Below are 25342 nucleotides of genomic sequence, written 5' to 3'. Positions count from 1 at the left end.
ACACACGCGAGACAGATTCTAACTATCTATTACATCTTGATGCCAAATTTTTATTTCTTAACAATTTTTATAGTCAGAATAATTTTAAAATCTATTTGCTTAGTTTTCTTAATTGTTCATATCTGCATTCCCCCGTACCAGTGACTACTTTCTTTCTTTTCAGAGCATTTTTGTTAATGGTTAGTTTTACAACTTTTTGATTAGTAATTAAAGGTTGGTAATATAGACTTTTGTCAGGTAATGATAGATCTGGAATGTCTATAATTTCTCATTTTTTAACAATGCGCGGCTATCAACTGCATCATCTCTTTCAGGCAAAGACGCTGATTAGGAATCAAATTTTTGCTGTTGTACATGAATCTATCGTCACAAACTTTAGTGTTAGAATTTGTTTGATATTCTTCTATCTATTGACCACCAACTCCTTAACCCCAATTCAAGGAGGTTTTTATTGGCTTTATTTAGCAAGTCCTCTCAACAACTTTGTACATTGCTTGAATAATCCTTGCGTTACTATCAATATAACTGTGCGTAGTAACACCTATAGTGATGTATTGAGTATCAAATATTATTAACTTCAAAATTCGACTGTCAAATTTTAGATTTAGATAAAGTATTAAAATGTCATCAAGACCTCGATAGAATAAGTAATTTCGCCTATAGGCCTGTCTTTTCTCCTGAAAGTTTTTTAATTTTAAATGGTGCCGAACTCTAGGAGATTTATTTGTGTTTATCCATATTTTTGGACGACCAATTTTAGATCTTAGCTTTATAGAACCATCGATTTTAATTTCACTATACTCACTTAAAAATAGAACACGTTCATACACATCAAACCTCGCATTCAGTGCCACGTATGAATAGACCTCAATCGCTTCAAGATTTATACTTGATTTAGAATACATACTACCAATATTGCCTTAAACCGTTCGATATTACCTAGTTTCTTGACCAAAAACATGGCTGATACGATGCAAGCTAATGTACCGCTATACCATAACACATTTTCCATAAGTTTTTAATTTTTGGCCAATTTCTGCCTTTTTCCTATATTAATTTATGCAGATAATCCACGAATGTGTCTAGCTGAATATCATTCATTATATGCAACTCTGTTTCAATTATTATTAATGAAACTAGAGGCACTTTTTTTTTTTGGTTACTACCGTTATTTCTACAAATATGGTGCTCACTAGATACTCAATACTCTGATACTATAGAAGAATGTTGTACTTAACGCGCTGGTTTGGATTTTTTTTTAAAAAAATTAAATATATCTGGATGTATGCAACTATTTTTTGTATATGCCATCCTTCGCCAACGGTTATAGTCAACCATGGTTACGCGATATTTCAACTTGATAATTGATACAATAAACCAATTTTGCTTACCAGTTTATTAACATCAGAGATATTGCTTAACTTTGTAAGCAATCGTCTTTTTTCAATTGTAGACAGAAATCGTATTCATACGCTATAGTGAAAAGAATAGTCGCAGCTTCTCTCATTCGAGTTATTCAAAACTGCCACATTAATTGGCGCTGATATAAACTTAATTTAGGTTTGTAAACTCTATACAGTAAGAAGTCTAGCAGAAAATGATGTTAGAGTCGTATTTATCAAGTAAAAAATTAGAAATTTTTGTACCCTTTGGCTAGACGTGAAAGGACTTCAATTTTATAAGCTCTAAGCTGCTCGGGCACAGACAAAATATGAAAGCTAAAAGGAAGCTCGATGTTCTGGATATCATACGTTTAATGCAAGCGCCAGATATATCGAAGAGCTTGCTTGAGAATTGATATAACCTAAATGCTCTCTTCACAAAAACCGAGACAAAATATTGCTATAAAGATGAAAGAACACTATTGTCATTACTTGAAAAATAATATTGTCGCTATCCTCGAACGTCCTATAATACAGGCATGTGATGGAACAGGGGAAAAAAGCAGATACGGGCGCTACCGACATGAGCGTATGGTATATATTTAGACCATGACTGTATGCAATCAAACAATGTAGGCTGATAAATAGGGCATATAGAATAGGCTTTACAGATTATGAGTTGTTATTAATTAAGGGTGGCTACTGTATGAACAGCACTGGATACAAGACTTACAAATTAAATGATTCGGAAAGCCATAACAAGAATTATTAGGTCGAAATACTAATTGGATTAACCCAAGTGTGTATTTTACATACAAATATGAACATAAATTATAAAAAAAAAATATAAACTGTTATCATCTGATGTTATTATTGAAGGCAGTAATGACATGTGCTATGATAAAAAAAGACAACAACAATGAGCTGAATGAATGCGAGGTGAAGACAAATACTATAATATGCAATAGTAATGTAAAAGTATGCTAGTACACAATATTAGGAATTGAATAAGTGACAGATGATGACCATGAATAAAAATTGGAATTAAAATATTGCACTCGTTATTGTAGCGAAAGAACAAGTTTACAGATGAAGATACTGCCGGTGATAGCATCAGTAACAAATCATCTATAGAAGGAGTTTATGCATTGCTGCGGAACAAGTATACGAATAATGTATACATGATATTAGTAAAAGGAACAAGTATACGAATAATGTATACATGATATTAGTAAAAAATACAAAATTTACGAGATGACAAAGAGATATAATTTCTACAAGTAAACTAAGCAATACTTAAAAGTGTAGATGTCAAAACATCAACTATTCTACTCAATTGAATTACGGTTGGTATTCCATATTGCGCATGCATTTTCTATTTTTTTTTACCAAGACGAGTCCATATAGTCTAATCGACAGTTTGTCGGCGATGCTATGCGTATCGCAAAACACAATTCTGTTGGCATGCCCTCATGTACCAATTGATGCCGACAGACTAAATTTTATGCCAAGCGTTAAAAACTATCAAATACACAATTCAAAATAATTGACCATCGATCTCTTGTGCATACAAAAACATAAGTTGAAAAAAAAAACAAATAGAAATTCTATTTACATGGATAAACCGTGCGAACGCTCTATCCTTTTTTTAAGAATATCTAAAAAACAATTTATTTCCGCTACTCCTGTTGTCGCCCCCTGCGCTTAAGATTTCAACAACATCTCTTCAAAGCATTCTTGCCGAAATTAAAGTTTGGATATTACAACAGCTTACACTAAATTTAGATAGGTCATATTATATCATCCCTTCTGCCTGGACTGCTGAGCATCCAAAACACTTTTACAATGATAAAAATGCATTTTTCTGTTATTGGGTCAATACGAAAAAAACGCTACATACTACTTGTCCCAGCTGCAAATAGAAGAAATGGTAATTCTGACGCAAATGACACTTGGACAAAACTACGGCCTACGCAGATGATGTTGGTAATCAGTTTTGCATTGGAACAAACACAAAAAAATCCTCAAAACAAGCAATCTACTTTAGATCAAAATGCCCCTCAATTAAAGAATATCTGGGCAAAAAATTGTATATTCGAAAAATAAATCGTTAAATTTTTTATCATAAACTATACACCAATGAAATAAGAGCAAGAAATGCATAAACAAAAAATAGGAGAAGAGAGAGAATAACGGACACAGTTTTTATGAAAAAAGGAGATTGCTCGTATATTGATTAGAGTAGGACGGCGTGTTATTGAACATAAAAGGTTATAAAATTCACTCAGTTTTGATATTGATAACGCATCTTGTAAATCTGACGGTTTCAATCCATTAAGAACCCGAAGACACCAGAATTGTACACACGCGACAGTATCTAATCTCAAATTCACAATTACGAGCATTTTTTGACAATTAGGTCAGGTTGATATATTATCTGATCTAAATTTATCCATAAAGTTGCCCCCTGTTTAACGAAATTGAAGTCTTTTGTATAAGCATCCTAAACATGATAACTGTCTGTATCTATATGCTAAACGCGCTTTTAATATAATGAACCATTGACCTACATTTTCTATCCGCTATAAACGTCTAGTAGTAATGAAACTGATACATTCTTAACAGCCGCCATTAGCCGAATTCGTTCAGCAATCTGGGAATATGAAGATCTACACATGAAATTTCTTCGCTCTTTCAGAATACCGTACATTATCGACCAGTTCTTCATTTATAAAAACGTGGAACAACATCTTCAAACTTGATGTTTGACAAATGATTAAAAAAATATTCACCTTAGATACTCCCATTTTTAAAGTCTCTAGCAGTCTTTAGGATAGTTGAAAGAGGCCCCCTGAATAGCTTAGCTGTGTTTATCGATTTGGTTGAAAGTTTACTTTGTTTATGTAGCCATACAGCTGACCGAAATTATATTCTTGGGCGAAAGGCCCAAGACTAAACTCAGAAATGTAACAACTTTGCTTTCCAAAAACTTACATCAGTTTCGAAAGTAATTGTCTGTGTGATATGTGTAGATTGTAGTATTGAAAAAGAAATACAAAATTATTTCATAGATTTAAAGGTTAATTCAGCTAGCAACTTTTCGCATTTTCAGCGACTTTCCACCCAACCATGCCTTTCGTTCGACTATCCTTACATTCATCATCCCGGTCGAAGAATCGACATACAGAATTGCATTTAATATCTAAGTCAGCATATGCTTTGATTATAATCTCGTCATATGCCCTCTTTGTAATACGAGTATAAAAAAACAACACGCAGTTTTTTTAAAAAATTAACAACTTGAGACCAACAGAATTCAGCTGCGATGCAATAACCGCGTGCAATATCTCTAGCAATTACCACTCGAAAGATAAAAGGTCGACCTCGTCAGGTGCCTTCGGCAAATGATGATACTCAGTGTAAAGCAGTTTTTTTCGCTGACTCAGACCCAGGCAAAAAGCCTAATTGTTCATAAAGTTTCATAATACGATGCTTTCGTGTGACATGATGCATATTTGTATCTTGACCCTCTAAATACTTCTCGGTGACCAAATTTAACCAAGTCCTAGAAAATCCTATATGTGATTTGAAACTAGACCCAGTAGAAGCCTTTCCTAGTGTCGGATGCAGATTTGCGCTCAGATGCCTTCTGTTTTTTTCTAAAGACGCTGATTCGTCCTTTTTACCTGTATGATAGAATGAAAGATCCACCTGAGTCTCAACTGTCTCGCTGCAATTCCCAGAGTCCATATTTGACTGCTTCAACTGTCCACCACCGTTCAAGCATCCATCTGGACATGCCATTATCTCTATATACTGATATGAACACGCGTTGTTTTTGATTTGTTTCACAATCGTTTGGAGGTTACGAAAGCCATACGCTGTCGCAAATTCTAGCACTGCTCGGCCAGAAATAGACAGCTCCGCTCTTCGAAGATCATGATTGCGAACTTGTTTAAAAAGGCACATCATCAACCAGCACGCCAAATAATTCGAGTGCTGCCTTACGAAAAACATGTTCAGCAAACGATCCGCTCGAACCAGAAACGCCAAAAAGACGAGTATTTTGACGCAATTCTTCATTGGCGCAATCTTGGCCGTAGATATCATGCTCAACGGGTGTATCTCGCCTATTTGCATCACTGGAAGATTCCTTGGGGTCCTTCGATAGTACCGAACTCAAATTGCGAGGATCTGCACTAAATTCTGCATCTAAACTGGATACAGTAGCAAATTCCAAATGATTGAAAAAAGGCTTGGAGATATCACTCGGAACCAGCTCATTGAATGTGAGATCAATATGTGACAAAATTTGATCTAGCTCCACTGGAGTCAAAACTAAATCTACATCGTGCGCATCGGTTGATTTGTTGTAAAAATCAGATCGAGACGCTTCAAGCTTTTTGTCAAAGCACTGCATCAGCGTCACGTGACATATATTCCGAGGTTCAATTGGGAAAAGAGACTTTTCTATGCCGCTACACAAAATATCATCTCGGTGATCATTTAGACGCTGCACTAGATGAAACTTCACTAATGTACCCAAAATTTGTTGAGGGGATTTTACCAATGAGAGATGAGGAAGAATCCAAGAACCATGAGTCTTTTCGGCATAGCAAACCCAGCCAGGACATGCAGACGTCAAAATTGGAAGAGCAGGCCTCGCGGTAGTCTGTTTAAAACTTTCAAGAAATTCAAGTTGACACTCTAGAAGAGCTATGTCCTGCGAAAGATTGGTGTCAAAAAAAAAGTCGCAGTGTAGCTTATCAATAAAAAGTGTATGCAGTTTGAAATACACTTCCATCAGGGAGTTCCTAGTTGATGCGGCTATACTCGACAGCGCCTGAGAAGATACACTAATCACAAAAATGCGAAAAGGAGATGAAGATGAAGGATCACGGCCAAGATCTAAAAGTCGGAAAAACTCCTGTACATTCTGAGCTTCAATCAGCATGTTCTCTGATGTCGTAACACAACCACTATTAACAAGCAAAACAGATGTTGTTGAACATGAACGTTTAGATATCTGGCCGAATTCGAGAATTTAACTCTACATCATTTTCGCGTAGTTGTTTTTTGCATATAAATATACACAAGATAACATACCTACAAGCTAAGCAGTCATTGAGTGAGATTTGTATTTTCTTAGATGTAGAAATGTTCGCTGAATTTAAATGCAGGTCATTTATTTGTACTTGTTGGTCTTGTGTCTAGAACAGCAAAAAGGAGGTCTGTTAATGTCTGCCTAAATGCCTAGATAGACAAAAAGTCCATATGTAACATCTAGTATAAAAAAACACAATACTATGCACGAATATACATCGCAGGACAAAGCAATAGCAAAGTGCTGATGCATTTGTGTTAAAAATTCTGCTCGCCTATATATTTCATTTAACTTCATTGAATGGATTCGGACCTTTGATTGACCATCTTTAGACTTGATGCAGCTCTTAGACGGTGCAAGATAATCGTTGGTGTTTAGAATTCTAAGGGCGCTAGAGAATTTAAATGAGTCATCCATAAAAAGACAATGAATTAAACTGTAGATAATTTTTTTTTACCGAAACAAAAAATTGTATGCTTTACCCAATGTACGTTCTCTACTTTCTCGTACGGAAAAAGCCCCTATCGCATTGAAAAAGGACAAAAGAGAGTATCCCAGTTGGAAACTCAGTTTATCAAAAACCTTCAGTACATGAAACAGGCTGATTTTAATGTAGAAAATTCTAAGCGGAGTGCATCACAAGTAACTTCAAAGATATTTTTTTGCTTTATGTGAAAACGTCCGAGCCACGGGACGTTCAAATCTCAATCATAAAAAGGGGAATATCTCGCAAAAAGCAGGCCTACTGTAACTGGTTCTCTTGATACACATTATCACCTTGTACTCGGTAATATTTGGTACCATTGTTGTTACAGACGTGATTGCAATGGCTGCAGATACTGAAGACAGACGATAAAATATTGTTTGTAGCGGTAATATTTTTAATAAATATTAGAAACAAGGCTCTATTCTATGAGGCAACCGCTGGAGGCGCCTAGCCATAACAAACATAGTCGGCACGTTGAAAGAGGTAAAAATGTTTGTAAATATTTTTTTCTTCTGGCCTCTTTCTCTAGTCGACTTTGTATTTTTTTTATAAAGCGTCATGTCTGTTCCTTTTAGGAATGCTACCACCAATAAAAAGCATTTTATAGAAAGAGATCTGCCCGGCCAAGAATCTGGCTTAAACCCGTCTAAAAAATGGTCAGTATACCAAGTCCATGGTACCAATAAAAATGGCAACATTGGCGAAAAGGCGACCGAGCTAGAGCGCATTGATAAGGAGATGATTAATCGACTAATTTCAGAGGCTCCCGAGGCAGAAAAAATGGATGCAAATAGCGCAAAGCAATTGTTGCTCAATTTTGAAAATGTGTACACGGAGAATACTGCGCTGAGAGCCAAGTTTTCGAATGATCCAAGTCGCTTTGTGCAAAGTGAGGTTGATCTTGATTATCATATCAAGCAGTTGCAAGCCATCGCAACAGCTCCAGAACTTTATTTAGAACTGTTGAAGACGCGTTCACTTGAGTCATTACTAAGCCTGTTGACGCATGAAAATCCAGACATTGTGATAGATTCGATTGACGTCTTGAAGGACTTTCTAACTGCTGGCGAGACAGGTAGTCAAGAAGATCGGCTAGCCGTTTCGAAACTCGCCCGAGAGCTCATTGAACTTCAGTGTCCGAGTTTAGTTACAGGCGCAATTTGGAAATTAGATGAGTCTATTCCTGAAGAAAAACAAGGCGTATATGATATTTTAGAACTGATTGAAAATCTATTAGAAATTCAGATAGATGAAGCCTGTGCTGAACTGTCTCATAAGACGAATTTTGTCCAATGGCTCGTTGAACGTATTTCTACACAAAAATATGGTGCATTCGACGATGTGAAATTGTACTCATCTGAAATTTTGTGTATATTGTCTCAAAATTCGCTAGAAGCGCAGGCACAGATAGGAAAAGCCAATGGGATTGATGTTTTGCTGAATGTGTTGGCAAAGTACAGAAAATCAGATCCTAAAAGTACAGAAGAAGGAGAGATGATAGAAAACATTTTTAATACGTTATGTCTATCGTCGGTGCACGTGGATAATAGAGATTTGTTTGTACAAGCAGAAGGATTGCAGCTAATGAAAATTTTGATTGATGCGAAAAAGTTTTGTCGCCCTGGTGCACTGAAATTGCTTAGTTTTTATCTCACAAACAGCGTAGACTCAGTGATTAAATGGATGGACGTCGGAGGAGTTGGAACAACCTTTACTGTCCTGGCCAAAACAGGAATGAAAAGCAAGCTGACGCAGCAAAGTGAGGAGCATTTAGTAGCATGCTTGGCGAATATGTTTTCTTGCTTGCAGGGCGACCAGCAGTATGAGGCTTACTTGGTTCGATTGATAATGAAATTTAAAGAAAAAAATTTCGAAAAGTTAGAGCGATTGTTAGAGTTGCACAAAAAGTATGCTGATAAGATGAATATAATAGACATGAGGATGGCACAGGAGGACAACGGAAACAAATATAGAGATGAAGAAGATGAAGAACAAATTAGAGAAGACAGATTAGAAGCGGGGTTATTTATATTACATTTGATAGACTACCTGTTGGCTTTTATTTCACAAGACATTCAAATTCGATTGGTAGCATCGAAGTTATTGACAGACCAAGGAATTTCCTGGGAACAAATAAAGGTGAATTTGATTGAATATGCGTCTACAGTAGAAAATGAGCATAAAGCACATTTAGAAGCATTGGCAGAACAAATCATTATTTGAACTAAGAGCTGTCTTGATTGAGCAATATAGAGTCGATGGTGACGTTATTTATATCAATAGCATTTATTATCATAGATTCATTGCTCATACTGACATCAAAATGGAAGTTGGTCTTCTTGCTGACAACAAGATAATCCCGTGAAGTGATAGGTGTTCGAGGATCTACACCAATCGAGCCATCCCCCAAATATAGAGTACCATTTTGAGGAGTCACTTGTTCACCAGCTTTCATGAAATGCGTTCGCTTGTAAGCGTGATCATGGTTTTCAAAGCCAACATGAAGATGATGTCTATCGAAAAGAGGTTCCCAATCTTGACGTAGAGATTTGGAAATAGAATTTGTGAAAGAGCGCACTGAAGGGTATAAGGGTGCATGGTAAAGAGCCATTTTCCAGAGATAGTTTTTCGATAAATGCCTATTGATAAAATCGGGCTGAATATGGTCAGAAGGTACAAGAACGCACGAGTCTAGTACCAAGATAACAGATCCACTGATATTATGAACATGATAAGTTGGGAGGTCAATCAGGTTTTCCGTAGGAACGCTGTGCACAAAGTAATACTTATAAAAGGCTGTGTATGCTATATCGCTGTGAAAGCTGATGCCGGCTTCGTGGTTTCCGATAGAAGTCAAGAGTGGTACCATGTAATTGTTTGGAGTAATTGAAATTTTTTGCCACATGAAAAACCATTTGTCTACTCGTTCATAGCAATATTTCATTCCATTAGCATATGTGATATCACCACCTATCATCATAAAGTAGGGTTCTGTCAACACAGCATTGCGAAGCACTCTCTTACTACGGGAAGTTAGTCCTGCATCTCCACCAACTGAAAAACGAATAGTCTTATTGCTTGCCAACGATTCAGAAAGAGGAAGAGTTCGGAATTTATATTCTTTAGTATATAACTTGGCTTCTTCATCGTAAGCAATGAAATAGTAGTCCGTCTCTGGATTTAAATTGCTCAGGTAGGCAACATAAACATATCTTTCAATAGACAAACTGGCGAGCCTTGTTTTGTTTGCTTGGTAAGTTTGAGCATCCTTGACATCGATGGATAAGGATGAATCTATTGATGTGTTCATTGTTTTCAAGGAAAGTTTGACAGAAGGCTTTTTGAGATTGACTCCGCTATGAAACATAACAATCATAGAGTTGGAGGGATTTTCTGGAAGTGTAAGATAGACGTAACAAATAGTATACTTACCTAAATGATGGGTATATTGGGTAAGTTTGCTATTTCGAAAGCGGATGTATTGGATAAAAACTTATTTTCGTACAAGGATCGTTTTGAGAGACTCGATTGATAGCGAAATTTACTTGCGTAGGCACCACACAAATACACATATCTGAAAATATCCAACCTATCAAAAACACAGTACCAAATATCACAAGCGTAGCGGCGGCGAGTTTTAAATATTCAGATAAACGTGGTATTTTAATGAGGCTGTCTGTGTCCGTTTCTTCTTCTTTGTGTGTGAATAATGTATTTTTGAAATTCCCTATACTGAGCATCAAAAAGAATAGTAATACACCAATGGTGAAGCTCGACAAATACCAAGGAATAATATCTATTATTGATAAGGAAAGTATCGATAGCGCGAAAAAAATTGTTGCTGTATAGATGAAGGGAAGAAAGAATCTGGATTTGCCATGAGAGTTTAAGTCTTCAGCCTTGATATGTGTCCATTAACAATCGGATGTAACTGTGTCAGTATTAACTAATATACGCTATTTCGTAAAATTATAGAGATCATATCTGCACTTTTTTTCTTTTAATATATCCCCATATTTTGACCAATAAAGAGAGCAATAAGAAAAAGATAGAAACGCTAGATAAAACAATAAATGGGACATAAAATGTTATCAGCATTATGTCCGCTAGGTAGAATTTGACTAATTTGCACTTTAAAACAAATGTTGAGCTAGTTATTTTGTAATTTTAATACCATATGCATACAAGAACGTCAAGCAGTTAATTCAACATTACTGATACTGTGACATCGCGCAGTATAACGCGCGGAATAGAATACAGACAGACACGTGAGTATCTAGGTATCTACCAAACCCGAGAAATATGTTTAAATAGGGTAGTGAATATCTTAACCACTAAAAAAGGTCGACTATGCAAGCATGCGACATTAGTAAAAGTTTAAGCTACGCCATTCCGAGTTAGTATCAGTCCATGTTGTACTGCTATACAAACTTTTGACTAATGAACAAATCACTGATCACATTTGTCAGGACTGTCATTACAATGAAAGAAGTTTAGGCGTCTGCTATATGACAGCTGACTCAAATTGACATTCCAATTTAGCTTGCATCACGGTTGCTAAAACTTGTTGATTTTTTATAGTATCGATGCAGCTGTGACACCAGCCGTTACGTAAAACTATTTTCTCACAACACCATAATTTCAATAAGACTATTATGGAATTTTGTATATATTTCAATTTAGTCGTTTAGCAATTAGCATTTCCCTAAGCGATTGAAATTTTAAATTAAGCCTTCAACATGTTAAGCCGTGACTCTAACAAAAAATTGACTAGTATGAGCAAGTCTAATTTCAAAATTGGTTTGATTCATTTCTGCATCGTTTCTTCTCATGCGGTCCTTTGAATATTTCTAAAAAAAAATCAAAAACTAGCTTCAATCGTCTCTCGAGCCACGCATTCTTCACCTAATCGAATGTACAGAAGACGCAGTACCATTGATAAATATTCTTTTTGACTCAAAAAGTAAAAAAGCACGTTTCAGTAAGCTCAGGTAAGCAGTCAGAGCAAGGCTTCTAGCATAGCTAGACTTGTTCATGATATACGTTTTGAAAGCACTAATTGCGCTGATTCAGACTAGTCAGAGATACACACGTCCTCTACTACCTTGCACCTATGCACATGCTAACTAGTTTTGCTTCTATAGTTTGAGCAAGAGAGCTTTTTTGTAAAGGGTTTTGCTTTTGCCTAATTAAAGATGAGCGATCAAACTTTGAGAACTACAGTAAATGATTTTATTTTTAAAGAAGTTCTAGGCGAAGGCGCTTATGGCGCTGTACGAATACATGCTTTGATAAAGCCTTTTTTGTGCTGCGCCGCTGAACATGCCCTACCTTTTTCCAGGTTTTTTTAGCTACTGAAAAGAAGACACAAAGAAATATGGCCATCAAAGTTATACACAAAAAAAATCTTAATACAGAGCAAAAAATGCTCTGTGCTAAAAATGAGAAAAATATTATGAGCATGTGCAACCATCCGTATATCGTGAAGCTTTACATGACGTTTCAAGATGAAAACTGCCTATGTACGTAACTGGTCTTTTGCTCAAGGCAAAAATTTGGCATTCAGACACTAAGAAATTTTAGATTATTGCACGGAATTGGCGCCAAACGGAGAACTGTATACATGGGTTGACAAGGTATATATGTGCATCTGCATTCCAAGAGTATATGAAGTCTCAAATTGCATTGTGAAAAGCTCATTATTCTAATTTTTGCTATTGTATAGTTCAAGGGCCTTTCTATTGACTGCGTTGTTTTTTATGCAGCTCAGCTTGTTTTAGCACTTGAATACCTGCACGGGAAAGGTATTGCACACCGCGACCTTAAGCTTGAAAATATTCTTTTGGACGAGAATTTTCGTATCAAGTTGACAGATTTTGGCACCGCCGAATTGGTTGGCAGGGATGTTCTAGCTTATTCCAGCTCGTTCGTCGGAACGCCATCGTATATGGCACCAGAATTCCTTCAGACTGAAAACCGCAAAGTTTATAAAAGCGCCGATCTGTGGGCGCTGGGCTGTATTTTGTACCAGATGATCTGTTGTCGTCTTTTGTTCTATGGCTGCACTGAGTATTTAACCTTTAAAAAAATACAGGCAGGGAAGATTGTTTATCCAATAAATATGCCTAAAGATGCCGAGGACTTAATTTCCAAGCTCCTGGTGGTCGACTCGCTAGAAAGATTGGGTGCCAAGTCTTTTGAAGACCTAAAGTCACACCCATTCTTCAAAATTGACTGGAAGAATATTGACCAGATAGTACCAAACCTGAGAGGACCAGAAAAAGAGATGATATGGCGGGAAGATCTAGCCGAAGAGACAGAAGAACCGATACCTACCAATGTTGTTGAAAAGAAGCCATGGGAAAAACACTTGCTAAAGGCCGAAAAAACTTTTTTCTCAGGATTGGTCTATAAGCGACGCAAGTTTTCAATAAAGAAGAGAATGTTGATTTTGACTGATATGCCAAGGCTTATATATGTTGATCCGAAAAATAATACATTGAAAGGGGAAATTTCATGGTCCGATTTGCGACAGGTCGAGAAAAAAACTGATGTCTCCTGGAAAATTTATACGGTATGTTTTGTGGTAATCATGATTGAATGTATCCACATACATACTAACGCTTTCATTGAAGCCAAAAAGAACATATCACCTAGAAGATATTTCAAAAGATAGCCAGCGTTGGCTAAACGCTATAGAAACCCTGAGAAACGAAAAAAATCAGAATGCTACTAAATCGCTTCATAGATCGGACTCGGGAGCAAGATGAAGGGCACATTGAAGCAACATTTCAGTCAAGCTTTCGCTAAACCATGTTTACTCTGGCGATTAGAGTTAAAGTCATAATGTTTGACTAGCTTGTGCTTCCATAGCATTTATAAATTGACTCGGCATATAAATATACTCCAATACAGTTCAAAGCGAATTTGTTGAATGGACAAACTCAAAATGAAACAATTGTATTCAATTCTCTAACTGAATGACATCGTTGCATCTTTTTAAGAAGTGACTTTTTGTGACGATAAGTCATATTTTGGGCGAACGAACCGGCCGTTTCATAATTTAAATCGCGGGTCGTACTCAATATGTGACCCACGTACACGCGCATACTCGAATGCAAAAGATTCGCATTTTTTTTTTATAGGCAATAATCAAAGTATACAGTTTTTCGTTATTGATGATAGCGAGGGCGGATGTCTTGTATTGATACAGCGAATAGCTTCCCCCATGCTGCCAAATCTACATCTATTCGGTGTAAAGACCGACAATATACAAACCAACGTTACTTATCTGATTGACGTCTTCAGAAAATTTATGGCTAGACTATAATCCTTTACCTTGAGAATTGTTGAAACTCGCAAGTTGCCACAAATTGTTTTCATTTTTTCGGCACGCCTTTTGCTATTGTAAGGCCCATGTCTAAATACTGTCAATTTATCATGGGGCCGGCTGGTTCGGGAAAGGTATGACAACATATTAAGGTACTCTCTATTTTGGTACACTCGGAGGCGACGGAAAGCACTTACAACATCTTGGCAATTAAGTCAACCTATTGCGATACTATGTATCAACATTGCTCCACAATTGGCCGGTCTGTTCACGTGGTCAATTTAGATCCTGCAGCTGAGCAATTCACATATCCCTGCTCGATTGGTACCTAAAAATATACGTTGTACACGATAAAGACAGATCATGCTCTCACACCACTGCCCTTCTCCTTGTATTTACTATCTAATCTTTAGATATATCCGAACTTATCACAGTGGAAGATGTGATGACCGAATTAGACTACGGCCCAAATGGAGGATTGCTCTATTGTTTAGAGTATCTAGTACAAAACATGAGCTGGCTCCGGGACAAGTTAGAGGATCATGAAGAAGACTACTTAATCATCGATTGCCCAGGGCAAATTGAGCTGTACACGCACGCTCCAGTAATGAAAGCGATTGTGGATTTCTTGACGAAGCAAATGGGATACAAAATCGTTTGTTTATATTTGTTAGATGCTAATTTTTTAAATGAAGCGGCCAAATTTATCTCAGGTACGACAATGCCTTGACTTCATTATTTATTTTCAGCTAAAGAAGATTCCCAAGACAATACCGCTAATCAAAAATGCGTATGTGCTTGTACTCTTTAAGGAACGCTAATATGTCTGGCAGCGATGATACAATTTGAGCAGCCACATATCAATTTAATTACAAAAGTGGATTTGCTAGGTAAAAAGGCTGAAAATGAAATAATGGAAAAATATTACGACGCCAATGTTGAAATGATTATATCAGAACTGCATAAAACAACCCCTGAAAAATTTTATGCGCTGAATGAAGCTTTTGCACAGGTTATAGATGACTGGAGCTTGGTTCAGTTCGTTCCATTAAATATTCAAGACGAAGAGAGCATAGCCAACGTATTAGCGCATATAGACAATGCAACGCAATATGGAGAAAATGAAGAGCCAAAAGAGCCTATTTGGAAAGATGAGGAAGACATATAAAAAAGGCTTGTACAAACCAAATATTAGCGTACACACGTGATATCCTTTGTATATGAGAAAAAAAAAATATTTAACCGTTGACACATAGAAATATTATATGAAAATAATGCAGCTTAAATACAAAAAATCAAGTTGAATTCAGTTTTTCTAACATAGTTTTTTGCGAGCTTCAAAAAAATGCAACTTCAATAGCAGTGGTGCTATCTCGATGCTTGGACTTGCTTCTTCAGTGAAATTATAATTTCTCGCTGCTTCTCTTTATTTTCCAGCAATGTTGTATATTCTACATTGATCTCTTTTCTAAGATAGATTGGTGAGTATAATGGCCTTTTGCTGAAAAAAAATACACTTTTCTTCCCTATAGGCTGAGTTCTGTACACACATTTCTTTTTGCAGATACTTGAGTCTTTCATCCACTGTTACCGCAACTTCTGCTTTGTCTTTCTTGATAAGCGTGGGACCAATGAGTTTGTACATAACGGCATCGGCGGCTACATATTTTAATTCCTAATAATGATAATTCAAAATTTTTGTTTAATTTTATAGTCCTATTTCATATGATTCGAGGCCAAAAACAGTCGCAGAAACTGCCTCAGGATCTGGATTGTACTTTATACCTCTTTCACCATTTCATTTTCATTTATCTGACTTAGTCGATTTCGTTTTCTATTCTGAATCGACTCAATGCCTAGAAAAAGCAAAGTGAGAAGACCGCCTCTAAAAAACTGCACAACAAAAAGACCTGAATGACAGATGAAAAGTGCATCTATAGTTACTTTCTTCAATTTTTTGAAAAACCCTCATTTCTTGTTCAAGCTCCCTCAAAAGGTTGACAGATTTTTCTGGACCCATTTTCGGTTATATATAGAGGAGTATCCCGAAAGAATCGCTAGAAAGTATACTAAAAGATGTTACACAGGGTAAGTTTTACAAGTCATAAGCTACAAATGGCTGCAAAGAATATAATATTTCATAGATTATCTAATTGTAAAAGAGACCGCAAAAATTTTTTTGACTTTCGGTACATTATAGAGAAACCAATCGCAGAATCAAGGGTTACACAAAGTTACCGGAACAAATAGCAATATCAGATGTGGATATTGTGTTATAATTAATGATTGTAGATGACCGGCTATGCACAACTATAAAAAAAGCAGCTTTTTTACAAAGAGAGGGGGAATCGCATACATTAATAGAGGATCTTGTATTTCCAAAAACCAGACCTATCCAACCTTCAAACTTCGGGTAAGAATACAGTCCCTGATTTGAAAATATCATTATAATAATAAAAAAGATCTGATTAAAACCTTTCACACCTATTATTTTTTTAACCCCTGGTACACGACAATAGAGCCCCAAATTGCGCTGTTTCTTACATAACATCACCAAAGATTTTGTTCGTCATTCTGCATCTCAGCACACCTACGGTCACTCCCCTTAAATCTGGTTGGCTTATTCGCAATGGATATCTCAATTGGTATCGTAGGTAGTGATTTTGTTTTATTGGCTACTGACATGGCCCAAATTCGCTCTATTGTCGTCCTCAAATCAGATGAAGACAAAATTCTTGAATTAGATCGCTACAAACTTATGGCGCTCTGTGGAGAAAACGGAGATCGCGTTACTTTTTCACAGTACATCCAAAAGAACTTAAGCCTGTATAACTTTAGAAATAATTCTATGCTGTCAACACATGGCGCGTCTAACTTTACAAGAAAAGAACTAGCCACCGCGCTAAGAAAAAATCCTTATCTAGTTGATATTCTGATAGCTGGGTGGGACGAAGGAAAGGGTACATCTTTATACTACATAGATTATCTAGCAAGTATGACTCCGGTGTCCTATGCTGCTCATGGATATGCCAGCTTTTTCTTGTCAGGTCTCCTTGACAGATATTGGAAGCAAAACATGAATTTAGAAGAAGCCAAGGAATTGCTCAAAATGTGCTTAGCCGAATTGAAAATGCGCTTTCTGGTTAATGCAAACAATTTTGTGGCCAAATATGTAGATAAAGAGGGTCATCATGTCCTCGACTTATCTTTTTAGACATACATAAAAACCGATGGCAAGTTTAGCGTCACTAAGGACAAAAAAACTCACCTTTTTGTTAGTTGATTCTCTCTCAGCGGCAGGGATAAAGAGGAGAGCAGTTGAAGTTATAAAAACACAAAAGAGAGAGAACGTGTTGACTTTTTTGAGACAGGTAACACGCGTAAAAGAAACGCAAAAAAGCGGTTTAAACAGACCACGAGAGAAGCACAAAAAATGCTTTGAAATGGGTTGAAATGGAACAGATTGAATTTCACGTTTAAAATGAGAAAAAGGTCTACAGTTCATAGTGTGTAACAAAGGGTTAAATCAAGAAGAGAGGGTAGTCGTTTGATTTCATACGCCGTTCTTCTGCTATCTGGTAGAGTCATTATTCTTCACAATAGATAGGCCTTACCAGGGAGAGTCTATTGCGGATTAAAGTGCACAATGGGCAATATTGCAAGTATTTTTACTCGTCGTGTACGGATCGAGGGGACTTGGCCAGCCAGGCTTTCTAGACAAGGAAAATGCACTAATATGCCTCCGATTATGACCGTTCTCTAGGAAAATTTTGCCGAGGAGCTCAAGAAACTGAACGAGCAGATCACAGATGCAGAACAGCGTATTTTGCTTTATAGCTTGAGTTGGAGGCGAAATTCAATCCGTCTAATATATATATTTACAGCCATCTTTATACTCTATGCTGTATATTACAAATTCTTTTGCATAACAGAGTATTCTGGAGTATGGCATAAGACCTGGACTCTTACAGTGTTTGTGTTGATCCCTACTGTGTATGTAAATGCATGTGTAGAAAGAGGATGTGGGCCCATATAGAGCAACCGAGAGGACAACTGACCTGAAAACCTCCATAATGATAGAGGATTTTTGTTACTTAAGGTGTTGGGATTTGTATACGGTTCTCTAATAGAGAGCAACAGAGCATGGGCGTTGGAGTTACAAGCGAACAGATTCGAAAAGGTCCGTGAATAAGTGTCAAAAAAAGTCTGTAAAGAGACTCCAAAAAACCTGCTCTTGCTTTTAAACACGTATGCATATATATGTATATACATTACATATATACCACGCGCTTATACATGCTCACTTTTTTTTTGCTGGGGGTCCTATAGATAAATCAATTCAAAAAAAAAGCGCCTTATAATGACGTAGTTGGGGTACTATATTCTCCTGAATTTATAGGAGCGGGCACCCCTTATAAGCCTGGAATAAAAGGGTCGCCTATGATGTACTCGCCCAGAATACCGGTCCAACACAGACCGGGAGCAAAGATGGCAGTCAATCAGCTTGTACCTAACGCAGCAGAGTATGACCAGGTAGTTAGATCGCCGCTTAATTCTAGCATAGAACCAAAGGTGAATGGTACACCAAGATCGCAAAATAATATCACATTGACTAAAAATATCGCGAAAACTGATAGTGAGGATAAGGAATATCAGTATCCTGCATTCGTTCCATTATCCGTCAAGGATGGACATCAAGGTCATAATGATTCGGAGCCAACGAAAGAAAGCTGGATAACCAAATTTATAAACTACGTTACTGGAAATGGTGTGACGATGGTTCCTAGACTTTGTGAAAGCTGTAAGGTGGAAAAGGGTATGGTTCCAGCAGGTTATAACGCCCAATTTTTTTGCGATAAATGCAAAAACCAAAAATTGTCTCCTAAGAACGATCGAAATAGAGATTCCGCCATCCTGGACTCGAATTCTGGATCCAAATCTAAAGAAGACTGAAAATTTGCGTATCAAGTAAAAAGTCGAAAAGCCATCGGCTGTAAAAGAACGAGGTAGTCATTCTTTATTCGTCTTGAGAATATAATGATCACGTGACCCAGAGACTTGAGGTGAAATGTCAATTCTGAAATTAGAACGGTCGCGAAGAAAATAGCGCTAGGTCAATTTTCTAGATACACACCTTGTCTTGGTAATCTCCACAAGAATAGACTATTGGAAAGGCAAACTCTTTCGCTGTAATAAGCGGTTTCATATTTGTATAGGCTAAATCTGTATCGAGCAAGTTTGATTTCTAAATTCGGATTTTTGAAACTTCTTTTACTCATTTTAAGCAGTACATACGCATCGTGATCTAGAGTGAATACAGTATGTGAAATACATACGAGCGTTGACAACATCCCTTGAACGGTAACTGTCACTCTTTTTTCGCGTCATATTCAATATATACAACGCTTTACTGCTCATATAAAAACATTACTGCTTACTAAGACAGGTTCGTCTCCTTCATGTCACCTATTGTTGGCTTTCAATTCTCAGAAAACGCTGTACCCCTCTCTAAAGAGAAATCGGTGACTGGCGCTTTCGAACATCACCTTGATTCCCGTAAATCACAAATCCAATTTCGCTTATGCACTTCACAAGTCGTTCGATCCTGTTTCGGTGCGTGTCGGCACGCAGTGACAAGCTTTTGGAGTCTGCATTTGCGCAGCTTTATATATAAAATCAAAAGTGCACGGGCCTTGAACTTTTACTACCGTATCTCAGATGTAATATTCGAGCCTAGCATGTTCCTTTATGTGATATGTAGTCACAGTTTGTATAGGAACAGCCAGGAAATCGGCCGGAGTCATGAACATTATCGCATTTCTGTATTTTTCAAAATTTGTGTTTTTAGAAAATTTTGTCTGCGCTGTTGTAGGAGAAATACCATGAACCGAACTGAAATAACTGCAGTGATGAAGGGGAGTGCCGATAAGCTCGCAAGATGTCAATAATACAGTTTTTCACACGTGGGAAAATTATAAATGAAGAGGGAATGTAAACAACACAAAATACTGCAAGAAAAAAATTGAATTGCTATAATTAAGCTTTATAAACGGCCACTTATTACAATGCATTTTACTCTTACAGTTTCTCATATGTAGTGGTTGTTCGATAGAAAAATAGGTTGTCTCGAAGTACCTTGTTTGATGGAAGCGAACGAAGGCAGTACGTAGGCCGAGTTGCGTGCGCTATATTGTTATGGAAGCGCGCATTAGAGCGTATTGCTAAGCTGTGCTGAATGTTTGTGTATAGAGATTGACGTTTTGATCTTAAGCGTGGTCTCTAAAATCTGGGGACCAGATAATACTTCAAGAAAAGCTAGAAAATGGTCTCTGGCGCGTGGATGTACTCAATGGAGCCTCCGATGTAACATTGCGTATAGAGGCCCGGGACCAAGAAAAATCGCATAAAAGAGAAGATGAATTGAAGGGTTTATCAGTACCAGCAGGACAAGAGAATATTGGTGAACCAAGAAATTTATCAGATGTCGAGCCAAAGGAAAGTAATTCGTCAAAAAGTTCGCAAAATGTCGCTCGAGGTGATTCGCCTGTTGACTCTTCACGTAGGAAGCATCGTCTATCTTTTATGAGCAGTAATGTGGGACGTAAGGGGGAGCAGGGCAGTGCTACCAGGCATAGGTATACGATGGAGCCAAGAATCGAGCCGCCGAAACCCCCGGCGAAGCCCCCCTTCATGCTTGGAAAGGGGGGCACCAGCACACCAAGAGGTGATTCAGTGTCGGCTGCGGTGGGAAACCAGGATGGCCATGGTCGACCTGCCATTTCACGCCAACATTCAGAGAGTGTTGTGTTTGGAAGAATGCCAGGGGAGTCTGGCGGCTGCTCTGCGGTTTATAGAACTGCTGCTCGAAATCTGGCGGAGCCGGTGAGAGGGCAGATATCCACACCGGTGAAATACCAAAGTGAGATAGAACAGAGAGAAGCACGAGCAGCTATCAAGGAGGAGCTAAAATCTCTAAGGATGAGTATAAATGAGGTTAAGATGAGTATACATTTAGCCATTAGGGCAGGGAATGATAATGGTCTGAATATCGAAATGCCAATTCTTTTTAAGGACGATTCGCCTGAACAGAAAATATTGAAGAAGATGTTAGAATCGCCTTTCAGCCCAATTTTTGAAGTAACTGCTGGATCGAAACATCAGAGCTTTTCTATAGCACCTAATAGGCCGGTGCTCTATAGCGAAATTTTATTACCTAACCTGAACTGTGGTAGCATTCCAGAGATGGTCAAGAATTCGTTGAAGACATTAGAGTTCAACGTCTTTCCTATTAAAGAAAGCAACAATGAACATGAGGCCTATTTGTATCTTATGAACATGTTTTACGATTTAGGTCTGATCCAGACCTTCAATATTCCGGAGGCAACTTTGTATCGATTTTTAGTGATGGTTGCTAGGAAATACCGGTTTGTTCCATTTCACAACTTTTATCATGCATTCAATGTGACGCAGACAATGTATTATTTTATAAAAACATGCAAGGCAGAAAAGATTCTGGGCCCGTTGGAAGAGCTAGCGCTGCTGGTAGGTTCTTTGTCACATGACTGCGACCATCCTGGTCTGAATAACGACTTCCAGCGTAAGGCTCAGACCCGGATTTATCATATGCACAAAAAGTCGGTTCTAGAAAATCACCACTATTTGACATGTATGTCACTCTTGGCTGAGCCGGAGACCGATATTTTCGTGAATTTGAATCAAGAACAAGAGGATCAGATTTATATTTATTTACGAGACTTGATTCTAGCGACCGATTTGGCGGTTCACGGCATCATTCTGAAGACACTCACCGAAAAGAAGAAAGTGTTGGCCAAACATTTCAAATTGGGAACAGGATATTACATGTCAGATGAGGACCGAAAACTACTGATGCTCAGCTTAATAAAATGTGCAGATCTATCAAATGAAGTTCGGCAAGATAAGGTTTCTAAGCAATGGGCGAAGTTGGTCATCGCAGAGTTTATCGCTCAAAGCGACAAAGAACGATTATTGAACTTGCCTGTCACACCTTTTATGGACCGAGATAAGATCATTATTGCTCAAGAGCAGGTTAATTTCATCGAAAAGCTATGCCTACCGCTGTATACACAACTTGCGTTTGTCTTGCCCGAGTTGGAGGAGTGCTGCGAGACTATGAACACACACAAAAAAAATTGGCACAAACATCTGAAGGCCTTTTTTGCCAACGATCCCAACGAAGTGAAAAAGCTTAGCAACAAGAGTATCTGGGAGAGAAAACAGGCCAAAGCCAAGGGGAGCAGTTTGTCGTCCACATTGGCCATGCGGGCAACTAATACACCCGTCGCACTAAAGAGGCACAAACGTGATATAATGGCGGACAAGGACAAACTGAAGCAAGTACTAGCGGCCTGATCGTTTAGCATTATTCCTTTAATACGAGAAAAAATTACTTTTTGTAGAATTTGTCGCCGTTTTTTAGTAACCGAGAAAACAGACCTTTTTATCTTATTTGAATTTTTCTGTCAGTCCTGTCAAGACATTTTTTTCGCTGTTTAGACAGGAGTTTGACAAATTTGCGAAGCTGCGCATTTTAAGGCAGCAGAAGGAAAGAGAGTTAAATTGGTGCTGTTTATTTTTTTGGTATACTGAGTTTGCGGATGGGTTCTAAGGACACTCTGAGGACTTCTGGGGTTTTTGCATCTTGTAATGTGCTGCGCGTAGCCAACAGCTGATGGGAGCTGAGAAGGTTGTCTAGCAGTGCGTATTTACCGGGCTTCATACTGGGTCACTGAGATGGGAGTTTTTCGAGGGGGGATTGATTAGAAAGTGATTTCATTCGCCTCAGCTGGTTCGACGAAATGAGAGTCAAAAGCGGGTAAGAAGAGTGAAACTCTCGACGCTATTTCGCCGACAGCCGAGAAGTTCCGACGGGGCCGCGTACACCGAGTGGTTCTTTTTTTATATAGAATACGATAGCCGCATTGGGAGCATCTTGGTATAGTGGTGGAGGACGCGTGTCAGGGGTGGGCATTTTGCGTGCCTGAGCGGTCTCATGCACGTGAAAGTGTGTGTGACACATACCTTACAGGTTCTCGGGGTTTGATATCGGTATCGGTTCCGCACTCTTGAGGGTGTGCTGAGAGTTAGTATGGTTTTTTTGGAGTGGCGGCGCATTACAGAGAGAAGGTTACTCACTTCCGCAAACGTAGATCATTTGTAGGCAAGAGAACGATGGTGGGTGAAATGGATTTGTTCAGCTAAAATTTGAGGTGATAAAGTTGGCGAAAAAAAAAAGTTGCGCGGGCATGAAGAAATTGTGAGCGGGGGGTTTTTTTGCTGTGGCGGTGGAGGCGTGGGTCGTGCAGGCCGTGCATGCAGGGGTTGCCGCCGAAGTAGCCCAAGTGAGAAGACGGGAAGAGGTGGGTAGTGAGGCCGGCGGCCGGAGGGGCAGCACGCTGAGACTCGGCAAGGGCGCGGGTTGAGAGGCGCGCAGAGAGGGTTTTGTTGGCGAGCAGAGTTCGGAGGTAGCGCGGTTTGGGGAGTCTGTGCCTTTGTCCTGCCCGCAAGGGAAGACATAGAGGTGCATGCGCGTGCGTGGCGACGTGGTACGTACGCGCGTACACGATGAATAGAGAAGGCGGAGTTGAGTTTTTGACAGGTCGTGCGGCGAGTGATTTGAGCAGGGAGCGGCGCGTGTTTTGGGGGTGTTTTCAAGCGCGGATCACTTCGGATGCGGCCTTTCGGATGCGGTTCATGATAGCTAGTCCTTCTTTTTGTGTGGGAACGCTCATGATCAGTATTGTGTCGACGTTCAGACGGTCTAGTTCTCTGAACGTGGTGAACAAGTGCTGGGCGATCGGTGTTAGGTTGGCTTTGTTGCCCAGAGCAACGATTTGAATTTTGGATGCTAGGTCTTCGGGAATTGCGATTGACTTGCCTCGCGTATTGACAAGCCCGACTTTTTTCCCGGAGTTTAGCAGTGTTTGGACGTCGTGGACTAGTCTCTTTTGGATTGAATGGGAACTGCCTTCATAGAGGACGACCTTGGCGGTTGGCGAATAGTGCCGGTACTTGAGACCAGGGGTTGGAGGCTTAAAGTGTTCATCGGGTTCTGATGGCCGACAGAGGCTCAGATCCCGAACGTCGTGGAGGGCTTCTCTTATCTTTTCAAGGGTGACGGCTCCGGGCCTCAAGATAGCGGGTGGGCTTTGGAGAGTGGGTTAGGGTGCGTTTGGCGAGAGGCGGTAGTTATTGGGAGGGGGGGGGTGCGTGCAGAACGTACTTTTGATTCACGTCGACGACGGTTGACTCTAGTCCGAAGGTGCAGGGACCGCCGTCGATCAGACATTTGATGCGGCCGTTTAGGTCATCCAGGACGTCTCTCGCCGTCGTGGGGCTTGGACGGCCGCTGATGTTTGCGCTGGGAGCGGCGATGGGCGTATTGGACAGGTAGATAAGCCGCCTGGCGATGGGGTGAGAGGGCATTCGGACCGCGACGGTCGGTTGTCCGGCGGTGACGGCGTCTGGAACCTGCGGGGTTTTGGTGAACAGGATGGTCAGCGGGCCGGGCCAGAATCGTTCTATCAATATTCTGGCCGCGTCCGGGACCGAAGAGGCAAGAAGACCCAGCATGTTCATGCTGGAAATGTGAACGATGAGGGGGTTGTCGCTGGGACGGTTTTTGACTTTGAAGATCTAAAAAAGGAATTGTTTTGTTACTAGGGTGCGTATATCAAAGGTGAGGAGTCGGCTGGAGGTGGCTGGCATACTTTCAAGGAGGCGTCTTGATCGAGCGCGTTCGCGCCGAGTCCGTAAACGGTTTCGGTGGGAAATGCGACGACGTCTCCGGACCTGATGATGTCGGCCGCGTACTGCAGTTGTTCGTCTCGGATGGGGGTGAAGAGGGTGGACTGGTCGGTTTGCAGGTGGATAACGCGGGTCTTGCAGTCGTCCATGTCCGTTCGTCACAGGGAGTGCGAGTGGGTTGGATGCGAGTCCGGGAGTGCGGGGGGAGTGCGGGGGCGGCGGAAGAGGGGCGGGGTTGCGCGAACTGAATCTTT

The 25342-nt window shown here is 39.2% G+C and overlaps 7 protein-coding genes across 11 annotated transcripts; 3 read left to right on the top strand and 4 right to left on the bottom strand.

Annotated features, from left to right (window-relative positions):
* Positions 1-4645: 4645 nt before the first annotated feature.
* Positions 4646-6908, bottom strand: LOC126320359 (cytosolic Fe-S cluster assembly factor narfl-like). The gene is made up of 3 exons (XM_049993793.1): positions 6799-6908; positions 6489-6592; positions 4646-6361 (listed from the first exon to the last, which is right to left on the bottom strand). The coding sequence occupies exons 1-3, from the start codon at positions 6901-6903 to the stop codon at positions 5338-5340; spliced, it is 1233 nt and encodes a 410-aa protein (XP_049849750.1). The 5' UTR covers positions 6904-6908; the 3' UTR covers positions 4646-5337.
* Positions 6909-8634: 1726 nt separating this feature from the next.
* Positions 8635-11180, bottom strand: LOC126320358 (uncharacterized protein MT2654-like). 2 transcript variants are annotated; one of them, XM_049993792.1, is made up of 4 exons: positions 11159-11180; positions 10964-11030; positions 10479-10872; positions 8635-10405 (listed from the first exon to the last, which is right to left on the bottom strand). In XM_049993792.1, exons 3-4 carry the CDS (start codon positions 10711-10713, stop codon positions 9198-9200), a joined length of 1443 nt encoding a protein of 480 aa, XP_049849749.1. In that variant the 5' UTR covers positions 10714-10872; positions 10964-11030; positions 11159-11180; the 3' UTR covers positions 8635-9197. The 2 variants fall into 2 exon arrangements, with proteins under 2 accessions (XP_049849749.1, XP_049849747.1); XM_049993790.1 differs by lacking the exon at positions 11159-11180 and having other exon boundaries at positions 10964-11111.
* Positions 11181-11811: 631 nt separating this feature from the next.
* LOC126320372 (putative 3-phosphoinositide-dependent protein kinase 2) lies at positions 11812-13973 on the top strand. Its single transcript, XM_049993810.1, has 6 exons — positions 11812-11964; positions 12118-12246; positions 12315-12495; positions 12557-12609; positions 12699-13547; positions 13609-13973. The coding sequence occupies exons 2-6, from the start codon at positions 12169-12171 to the stop codon at positions 13741-13743; spliced, it is 1296 nt and encodes a 431-aa protein (XP_049849767.1). The 5' UTR covers positions 11812-11964; positions 12118-12168; the 3' UTR covers positions 13744-13973.
* Positions 13974-14379: 406 nt separating this feature from the next.
* LOC126320370 (GPN-loop GTPase 3-like) lies at positions 14380-15471 on the top strand. Of its 2 annotated transcripts, none has more exons than XM_049993805.1 (4): positions 14380-14437; positions 14519-14627; positions 14717-15016; positions 15116-15471. In XM_049993805.1, the coding sequence occupies exons 1-4, from the start codon at positions 14390-14392 to the stop codon at positions 15469-15471; spliced, it is 813 nt and encodes a 270-aa protein (XP_049849762.1). In that variant the 5' UTR covers positions 14380-14389. The 2 variants fall into 2 exon arrangements, with proteins under 2 accessions (XP_049849762.1, XP_049849764.1); XM_049993807.1 differs by having other exon boundaries at positions 14381-14455.
* A 108-nt stretch (positions 15472-15579) lies between these two features.
* Positions 15580-16727, bottom strand: LOC126320371 (prefoldin subunit 6-like). Of its 2 annotated transcripts, XM_049993809.1 has the most exons (5): positions 16660-16727; positions 16248-16372; positions 16089-16159; positions 15854-15978; positions 15580-15771 (listed from the first exon to the last, which is right to left on the bottom strand). In XM_049993809.1, exons 2-5 carry the CDS (start codon positions 16321-16323, stop codon positions 15672-15674), a joined length of 372 nt encoding a protein of 123 aa, XP_049849766.1. In that variant the 5' UTR covers positions 16324-16372; positions 16660-16727; the 3' UTR covers positions 15580-15671. The 2 variants fall into 2 exon arrangements, with proteins under 2 accessions (XP_049849766.1, XP_049849765.1); XM_049993808.1 differs by lacking the exon at positions 16660-16727 and having other exon boundaries at positions 15583-15771; positions 16248-16413.
* Positions 16728-17725: 998 nt separating this feature from the next.
* LOC126320368 (high affinity cGMP-specific 3',5'-cyclic phosphodiesterase 9A-like) lies at positions 17726-22793 on the top strand. The gene is made up of 5 exons (XM_049993803.1): positions 17726-17982; positions 18067-18296; positions 18384-18483; positions 18633-20465; positions 20575-22793. Exons 4-5 carry the CDS (start codon positions 20447-20449, stop codon positions 22692-22694), a joined length of 2139 nt encoding a protein of 712 aa, XP_049849760.1. The 5' UTR covers positions 17726-17982; positions 18067-18296; positions 18384-18483; positions 18633-20446; the 3' UTR covers positions 22695-22793.
* Positions 22794-23363: 570 nt separating this feature from the next.
* Positions 23364-25330, bottom strand: LOC126320369 (threonylcarbamoyl-AMP synthase-like). Of its 2 annotated transcripts, XR_007558085.1 has the most exons (4): positions 25052-25303; positions 24565-24977; positions 23478-24488; positions 23364-23406 (listed from the first exon to the last, which is right to left on the bottom strand). XR_007558085.1 is itself a non-coding variant. In XM_049993804.1 (3 exons), the coding sequence occupies exons 1-3, from the start codon at positions 25235-25237 to the stop codon at positions 23993-23995; spliced, it is 1095 nt and encodes a 364-aa protein (XP_049849761.1). In that variant the 5' UTR covers positions 25238-25330; the 3' UTR covers positions 23364-23992. The 2 variants fall into 2 exon arrangements, 1 of the variants encoding a protein (XP_049849761.1); XM_049993804.1 differs by having other exon boundaries at positions 23364-24488; positions 25052-25330.
* Between the last annotated feature and the right edge of the window lie 12 nt (positions 25331-25342).

This window comes from Schistocerca gregaria, unplaced genomic scaffold (genome assembly GCF_023897955.1).
Source record: "Schistocerca gregaria isolate iqSchGreg1 unplaced genomic scaffold, iqSchGreg1.2 ptg000716l, whole genome shotgun sequence".
Lineage (NCBI taxonomy): Eukaryota > Metazoa > Arthropoda > Insecta > Orthoptera > Acrididae > Schistocerca > Schistocerca gregaria.
This window is presented reverse-complemented; position numbering and strand designations above follow the sequence as displayed.

Bases quoted from the DNA above. Each gene is read 5' to 3' on its own strand.
- LOC126320371 (XM_049993809.1), bottom strand. From the start codon at position 16,323: ATGGGTCCAGAAAAATCTGTCAACCTTTTGAGGGAGCTTGAACAAGAA. The intron at 16,160-16,247 runs GTAACTATAGAT...TGCTTTTTCTAG, and splicing joins TTTTCAAAAAATTGAAGAAA to GCATTGAGTCGATTCAGAAT. The intron at 15,772-15,853 runs GTGTGTACAGAA...AATCTATCTTAG, and splicing joins AAGTATCTGCAAAAAGAAAT to AAAAGAGATCAATGTAGAAT.
- LOC126320372 (XM_049993810.1), top strand. From the start codon at position 12,169: ATGAGCGATCAAACTTTGAGAACTACAGTAAATGATTTTATTTTTAAA. The intron at 12,247-12,314 runs GTACGAATACAT...ACCTTTTTCCAG, and splicing joins GCGAAGGCGCTTATGGCGCT to GTTTTTTTAGCTACTGAAAA. The intron at 13,548-13,608 runs GTATGTTTTGTG...CTTTCATTGAAG, and splicing joins TCTCCTGGAAAATTTATACG to CCAAAAAGAACATATCACCT.
- LOC126320370 (XM_049993805.1), top strand. From the start codon at position 14,390: ATGTCTAAATACTGTCAATTTATCATGGGGCCGGCTGGTTCGGGAAAG. The intron at 14,628-14,716 runs GTACCTAAAAAT...TCTAATCTTTAG, and splicing joins CACATATCCCTGCTCGATTG to ATATATCCGAACTTATCACA. The intron at 15,017-15,115 runs GTACGACAATGC...GTACTCTTTAAG, and splicing joins AGCGGCCAAATTTATCTCAG to GAACGCTAATATGTCTGGCA.
- LOC126320359 (XM_049993793.1), bottom strand. From the start codon at position 6,903: ATGGATGACTCATTTAAATTCTCTAGCGCCCTTAGAATTCTAAACACC. The intron at 6,593-6,798 runs GTCCGAATCCAT...TTGCTGTTCTAG, and splicing joins CTAAAGATGGTCAATCAAAG to ACACAAGACCAACAAGTACA. The intron at 6,362-6,488 runs GTATGTTATCTT...GCTTGTTAATAG, and splicing joins AATGACTGCTTAGCTTGTAG to TGGTTGTGTTACGACATCAG.
- LOC126320369 (XM_049993804.1), bottom strand. From the start codon at position 25,237: ATGGACGACTGCAAGACCCGCGTTATCCACCTGCAAACCGACCAGTCC. The intron at 24,978-25,051 runs GTATGCCAGCCA...TTCCTTTTTTAG, and splicing joins ATCAAGACGCCTCCTTGAAA to ATCTTCAAAGTCAAAAACCG. The intron at 24,489-24,564 runs GTACGTTCTGCA...CACTCTCCAAAG, and splicing joins GTCGTCGACGTGAATCAAAA to CCCACCCGCTATCTTGAGGC.
- LOC126320358 (XM_049993790.1), bottom strand. From the start codon at position 11,071: ATGCTGATAACATTTTATGTCCCATTTATTGTTTTATCTAGCGTTTCT. The intron at 10,873-10,963 runs GTGCAGATATGA...ACACATATCAAG, and splicing joins GATATATTAAAAGAAAAAAA to GCTGAAGACTTAAACTCTCA. The intron at 10,406-10,478 runs GTACGAAAATAA...CCCATCATTTAG, and splicing joins AGTCTCTCAAAACGATCCTT to GTAAGTATACTATTTGTTAC.